At 36.9% G+C, this 7,691-nt stretch overlaps 1 protein-coding gene across 2 annotated transcripts; it reads right to left on the bottom strand.

The window, feature by feature from the left end:
- Window positions 1-485: 485 nt before the first annotated feature.
- Window positions 486-6,948, bottom strand: LOC134958078 (serine-rich adhesin for platelets-like). Of its 2 annotated transcripts, none has more exons than XM_063940437.1 (5): window positions 5,828-6,948; window positions 5,044-5,121; window positions 3,128-3,592; window positions 2,837-3,025; window positions 486-2,692 (listed from the first exon to the last, which is right to left on the bottom strand). In XM_063940437.1, the coding sequence occupies exons 1-5, from the start codon at window positions 6,279-6,281 to the stop codon at window positions 837-839; spliced, it is 3,042 nt and encodes a 1,013-aa protein (XP_063796507.1). In that variant the 5' UTR covers window positions 6,282-6,948; the 3' UTR covers window positions 486-836. The 2 variants fall into 2 exon arrangements, with proteins under 2 accessions (XP_063796507.1, XP_063796508.1); XM_063940438.1 differs by having other exon boundaries at window positions 513-2,674.
- Window positions 6,949-7,691: the final 743 nt, after the last annotated feature.

The raw sequence follows: 7,691 nt of genomic DNA, 5'->3' as shown, positions 1-7,691 counted from the left end.
ATATATATATATATATATATATATATATATATAGTGTCAGTTTGTACTGTGCTCCAAACAATAAATACAATATGCTGCAGTGACCTCCTCGTCAGCTTGGCATAAGATGACTATGTAGATGAAAGGTAATCGGCTGCACTCACACTGCCGTATTCAATGATGCAAAAAGTGTCCCTTTATTGCCTACATGTTTTGTTAAAAATCCCCTTCTTCAGGGACAGATTTCTGTCCAAATAACTTGAAAATATCTACATATATTTAAAAGTTTATTATATCCTGTTTAACACTCTTCTTCCTTATGTCTTTACTCTTTTTTTATTTGTTTTCCTTTTATATTTCAGGCAACTTTGTCTACATGTGTGTTTCCAGAGCTCTGGTCCTCTACATAAAACAAAGATATTTGTATGCTACATGCCAGCATTTTGCTTATACTCCACTCTTGTGATGTCTAAACTTGTAGCCTATAACACTCTGCTAAGACTGTATCCAAAGTAAATCAAATGATGTTTTTTTTTTGAAAAATTTACAAACCATACACAAAATTACAATAGAAAATCAATGTAGGATTAACTTAGTTTCCTATTGAGTTTGGTGATTCAAACTCACAATTTGAATAAGAAGCCTATGGCTAAAACTAATTAAAAATAATAAATGTTAGTGTTATATGTAGGATTTTTTAAGTGCAGGATGATGATCGTTGAGTAGGGCACATTTGTTATCTTGAGGAAACACATTTTTTATGTTACGTTTTTCAAAAAAAGCATAGCACATATGTCTCACCATATTTAGTTATCTGATAATGCAATCTATATACATTTATTAATTACCTTTAATATTTAAGCTTCATCCTCATCGTTAGCTTCCTGTCTCTTCCAATGTTGAATTTGAATATTTGCACGCTCTAATCTGACTCGAAGATCCATATTCTCATCATAGCTTGAGCTAGGTCGATAAGCCAATTGCAATCTTGAATGCACTTCTGATGCTACAGCTATGCTTCTCAAATTTGTGTTTTCAGGGCTGTATTCAGAGGGTACAGGTGCAGCGGTGGATTTATACTTTCCTGTTGCAGCGGTGGATTCTGAGGGTCCTGAGTCAGCGGTGGATTCTGAGGCAATTTGTCCAGTAGTGGATTCTGAGTGTCCTGGTTTTGGCTTCAATAAATAGGGCCCTGGTGCAGTGGTGGATACATTGAGGCCTCTATAAGCAGTGGATACATAGTCTCCATGTAAGTTGTTGTATACATAGGGTCCTGATAAAGTGGAGGATACATAGGGTCCTGTAAAAGTAGTGGATACATAGGGTCTTGATGCAGGGATGGATACATAGGGTTCTGCTAAAATTGAGGATACATAGTGTCCTGTTACAGTCGTGGATACAGAGGGTTCTGTTGCAGTGGTGGATACATAGGGTCCTGCTGAAGTGGAGGATACATAGGGTCCTGTAAAAGTAGTGGATACATAGGGTCTTGATGCAGGGATGGATACATAGGGTTCTGCTAAAATTGAGGATACATAGTGTCCTGTTATAGTCGTGGATACAGAGGGTTCTGTTGCAGTGGTGGATACATAGGGTCCTGCTGAAGTGGAGGATACATAGGGTCCTGTAAAAGTAGTGGATACATAGGGTCTTGATGCAGGGATGGATACATAGGGTTCTGCTAAAGTTGAGGATACATAGTGTCCTGTTACAGTCGTGCATACATAGGGTTCTGTTGCAGTGGTGGATACATAGGGTCTTGGTGCAGGGATGGATGCATAGGGTCCTGCAAAAGTGGAGGATACACAGGGTCCTGTTTCACGTATGGATACATAGGGTCCTGATAATGTCGAGGATACATAGGGTCCTGTTAAAGTAGTGGATACATAGGGTCTTGGTGCAGGGATGGATACATAGGGTTCTGATAATGTCGAGGATACATAGGGTCCTGTTAAAGTAGTGGATAGATAGGGTCCTGCTGCAGTGGTGGATACATAGGGTCCTGGTAAAGTGTAGGATGCATATGGTCCTGTTAAAGTGGTGGAAACATTGGTACTTGCTGCAGCAGTGGATACAGAGTATACTGGTAAAGTGGTGGATACATAGGTTACTGTTGCAGTGGTGGATACATAGGGTCCTGGTAAAGTGGTGGATACATCTGTTCCTGCTGCAGGGGTGGATACAGATTCTCCTGGTAAAGTGGTGTATAGATAGGTTCCAGGTGCAGCGCTCGTTGCATACTCTCTGTGTGTAGAGCTTGTTACATAGTCTCCACGTGTACAGCTGGATACAAAGGTTCCTGCTGTAGCATTGGATATACAAGAAGGATTATCTGATCTGGACATTCTTTGTCTTTCTTCTGTCAACAGTTGCATGAAAGTGGAAATCATGCGTGTGATGGTAATAGTCTCATACTGCCATGCTAGCATTTGATTTATACTGTGCTGCATCTGTTGGTAGTTGATTGCTGCCACATTCTGTGATGAAACAAGATGATCGTAAAAATTTGCAAGAGTGACAAGTGCTTGATTCTGTTGTCTTTGTGTTGTGTTGAGAATCTGTATATTATTATTCAGCTGATTTATTTGATGTTCAATTTTTTTCATTTCTTCATTTCTATTCCTCTCAATTAGCTGCATGGTTTCCTTTAAAGAATCCTGTTGGCTAATGGTTTGTGATCTGCTAACGTCACATTCTGTGTGTATAAAAAGTTCTAGGTACAGTTAATACATCAATTTACAGACAATTTATTAAGTATAGTTAGAAGAACCAAAAAATCAAGTTATAAAAAAACCAGTATCTATTAATGATAGTGGATCTCATTAAAATCTATGTTTTATACATTAAAAAAATTTACCTTGATTTGTAGAGTCCAGGAATTGGTCTTGAAGACCATGGTCAATTACACTAGAATGTGCAGTCTCTGCATTCAATTCCACCTGGTTGGTATCTTCTGTATCAATATTACTTTTCTGGCTGTGCAATACAGGCTCCTCATTAATGTTATCCTGTGTCTGTGTGGCAGTCACCATGTTGCTTTCTATGGCTTAAAACATAATAGATAAATACCATTAATCTTAAACATAGTTTTTAACCATATTGAATATCAATGATAGTACATTTTAATTATATTGATCAAAATAAATACCTTTATCTAACATTAAAGGGTTTAGCATGGTTGAATTTTCTTCCTCCATGAAAGGATCATCCATTGTTGATTGTTCTTGCCTCATGGATGTTTCATTTACCGTGGAAGTCTCTACCGTAGTGGAACTTTGAACCACAGAAGAATATTCTTGCATCATTGATGTTTGGTCCGCCGTGGAATGATCATCCACTCTTGCCGAATGTTTCAGCATTGATGGTTCGGCCACAAAGGAAGTATCATCCACTGTCGAAGTATGTTGCAGCATTGATGGTTGGTCCAACATGGTAGCATGGTCCGCTGTTGCATCATGATGCAGCATTGATGGTTCGTCCACCATGGAAGGATTGTCCAATGTTAAAATATGTGGCATCACTGATGGTTCATCCGCAGTTGGAGGAAAATTGTCTGTCATAACTGTTTTTGTTTCAGAAAAAGAAACTTTCCTTGAAATTGTTGTAAAGGAACCTGAAATAAATAATAGGTATATTTAACATTGCATACATATAAATACATAATATTTGATAGACATTACAATATTTCTAGCATTATAAAACTGTGTAAAGCATACCTCAAAAATGTATTTACTTATATTTTTTTACTAATATTTTTTAATACATATAATATTTTATTATATTTATTATTATTATTTTATTACAACAGAAAAAAAGCCTTTTTGGCTCAATAATATAGCTTCTAATCCAATTTTTGATTTATTTCTACAACATAGGGTAAAACATTATAGCTAGCACAATATTATTTTACAGTAGGAGGGCATGTTTATAAAATTAGAATAAGATGCTAGATAGCATGTGTGTATGTTTTTAGGTTCAACGCTAACTCAGGAAAGTAGGTAGCAATTTACAACACACTGTGGAAATATTTGACTAAAAATCTGTAAAAAAAAAAGGTGAGTCTAATACAAAGCTCTAACACTTATCTGTGTGGCCGGTAAGGGGGTGACAGTTAAAAATCATTACTGGTCGGCCTTGCGTGGATGAATAGTGACAAGACATAAGTGTATGGAGAAGGGTTGTCGGTACTTAGTTATATAGTAAAAAATTTCAACATGGGTTTTTAATTCTGTTTTTGTTCTCACATTCCTCGTTAAGTGATGTGTTGTGTAAGGTGCCTAGCTCAGCTACCGCTGTATTATTTGCAGGTTCCCATTCCCAATTGTTGTCCAAGTTGATCCTTAAATAGGAAGAAAAATAACTAATTAAATTAAGAAGGTTGGACTCAGGTCTACTTATTTCTCATGTCAATCTAATGACCATGTCTACATAATAAATGTTGACTTTTAGTAGCCCAATCAATGTTTATCTACCTAATGACCTCCTACATGAAAAAATTAAGTTCGGATATCTTACATATATAACATAGTGAGGGTTGCCTGTAGTCCACACATTTACAGCATTTAGAAGAGTAGCATCAGCAGCAGGATTGGGCTGACAAAGAATGGCATAATTCTCCTTTGCGCCTGCAATTTTACCCATTGGCGGCAGCAGCGTTCGTAGAATGTCCTTTATAAGTGTAATTATTGATAATCAATTACAAAGTAATCAGTTAACTTTTGGTATATCTCGTTGATAAAACGAGAGACATAAGTAAGAGATTTTAATTTAATTAATTTATTTTGATTATACTAGCATTTACTTAGCAATTAACTATTTTTTTCAGCTAATAATTATATATGTATTTAAAAAAAAAAATTACATTGATTTTTAATTATGACCAAAGTATTTATTTTGGCTCAATAGAACAAAGAAATTAACAGTATATGTTTTCATATGCACTATATTTTGAAATATCTTACATAAACTATTTATTATATAACTCACGATATAACATCATACAATATTGCAAACATTATTTACTGTTTAGTTGTAACGTTTTTACTTTTGTTTTAAATTTTTTACCAGACTGTTGCTCTTCCAAATTCTTCTGCTTTTTCTTATGTGTTTTCTTTTGATTTTTTTCTTGAGCAACCTTAAGTTCTTTAGCAAATATAAAAAATAAAATAAAAATATTACAGTTACTAAACATTTTAATATCACACACACACACACACACACACACACACACACACACACACACACACACACACACACACACATTGAGTAAACCTTATCCTAAATGATGGGTTCAGGTACTAATTTGGATATACAATTTGAAAGTATTTGTACTAACTGCATATCATAATGAGATCGCATGGCGATGGTGTCCAAATTGAAGCACAGAGTGCATTTATGTTTAATATACACATTATACACAAACCCGTAAGGTCATTTTATACAATTTTTTAACATACTTTGTGCATTAAACAAAGTGTGTGTATATTTACACAATTAATTTGTTTCATATACACATTATACAAACAGCCTGAAGGTCAATTTATGTAATTTTCTTTATAATGTTGTGTATTAAAATAATTATTTTCACATTTGCCATCATAAAACAAATTTTTCACTATCTTACTCTCCCATTAAAATATATGTGTAAACATTTTTTATTTTATTGATTGATATTGGGCTATGGCATACTCCACCTATGTTTGTGTGTATATAGATATAGACACACACACATCTGGTGGATTGATATTTTTCATGGACAATACGCTAATATATCTATCTATCTATCTATCTATCTATCTATCTATCTAGATATAGTTATATACATATTTATAGTTTGTAAAATAGTTACCCTGGGAACCAGTGGGTGGCCTCTCGTCATCTTGTACCATTCTAAAGTGCTCTTCTAGTTTTTTCTCCCAAACCTTTTGGAGTTTTCTTCTACACTTTATTTTATGATTTGTCTTCCTCTTACAGTCACGTAGTCTCTTTTTGCAGCTTTCAGGAGTTCGATGTATATCTCGAGCTGTAGACACAGATTTTGCTATTTCTTCCCAAGTATTATTTTTAAATTTCTGGTGTACATTAAAAGCTTCGGGACCAAATAGCTGACATGTATGATGAATAACTTGGTCAATGAGGGTGTCTGTTTCATCATCTGTGAACTTTGGGGCCCTGTGGATGCTTCCTTCATCAGGAGATTCATATTCATCATGAGAAGCATCACTGTGACTCTTCTGACTGTGAGATGTTTCAGCTTCATCTTGAGTAAGTGAGGTTCGTTTTCTGCTACCACCCTCTGCCATTTTTTAAAACTAAGACAATCTAAATAAAGACAAAGATTTACTAAATAATTCTATATATATGTTCTATAATTTTTTTCTATTAATCATTTATTAATTAAGAATTATGTTTTCAATTTATCTGGAGCCATGCACTGATACTTAGATGCCAAATAATTCACTAGCCTTGAAACATCCATCGATGGTAGTAAACCATCTGTTTCTCCCCATCAATGTTAAAATTATTCAAACCTGATATAGACCTTGAAAAAGGGACAGCATAGTCCAGAAACGCGTTGGTTTGCCATGCTGTGCCTTATTCCATAATCAAGACGGACAATCTCTGCATGCTTTGGGTAACATTTGTGATTCTAAACTCTGGAGCCTACTGCTTTCTCAACACCTGCGGCTCACACCAAATATAAGGGTACGATCACTTTCCTGCCTTCATTGTGAATCACAACGTGTTTGAGATTTTTTTTTTTCATATTTTTTTTCTTTTATGAAATATTTTACATTATACATTATACATATCAGCGGATTGGTTGCCATGGACAACTTCTCCACTGGCTCACTTTAACACACTTTTCAATGCTTCATGAATAGATCACTATGGGAGAGACGTCATGAGATCTCTGCCATAGCAGCGACGTACAGACACTAGAGGTCAGTAATGACCTCTAGTATCTGTCACTGGAGACGGCTACAGCGGACGCCCACACAGTCCACGGCGTCTGCTGCAGACGGGGAGCGGGCAGGCGGCGGTGACTGCGGACACAGGACGCAGCGCACTGGGCGTATGCACTGCTTGAATGCACAAATAACCGCTCATGGCAATACCAAATCAATATCAGCAGCATAACTATTTCTCAAGTAACAGTGTTTTAAGTGGGATGGCCATGGGTGTGTTCAGCTGCGATGTGAAAAGTGTGAGTGGACAAATATGGTCACTAAAGGGTCTATTCATACAGAAAACGAAAACATAATTGATACTTATCACTACACATCGCATTGCTTTGATGCGATGTATAGCTGTGATAAGTAGCAATTAATGTATACTTACCCTTAAGACGATGCGCTGCGGTGTCTAGGGCTATTGCGGTGAGGTCTGCTCCAGCGGTCCTTCCCAGCGATGCGCGGGGTACAGCGGAGGGTCACTTTGCGCATGCGCAGGGTGTTTACCTCCCGTCAGCCCGCAGTAGTTGCTGTGAGGTCGGGGGGCAGAGCCAGCGCGAGGTGCAGAGCAGTGATCGGGGAAGCATTGAGCTTCCCTGATGTCTCCGCACTACAGTTCAGGTTACGGCGTCCTGAGATGGCGAACCTGGACTCCATGGAGAAGCGGAAAGCAGAGCTTTCCACACCTTCATGAATCGCACTCACCATTCAAAGGTATGGTGATGCGATTCAGGCACAGAGCGGGGGTAACGCTGGAGA

Source organism: Pseudophryne corroboree, chromosome 9 (genome assembly GCF_028390025.1).
Source record: "Pseudophryne corroboree isolate aPseCor3 chromosome 9, aPseCor3.hap2, whole genome shotgun sequence".
NCBI classification, from domain to species: domain Eukaryota; kingdom Metazoa; phylum Chordata; class Amphibia; order Anura; family Myobatrachidae; genus Pseudophryne; species Pseudophryne corroboree.
The sequence above is the reverse complement of the archived record's forward strand: the minus strand, read 5'-3'. Positions and strand labels throughout refer to the sequence as shown.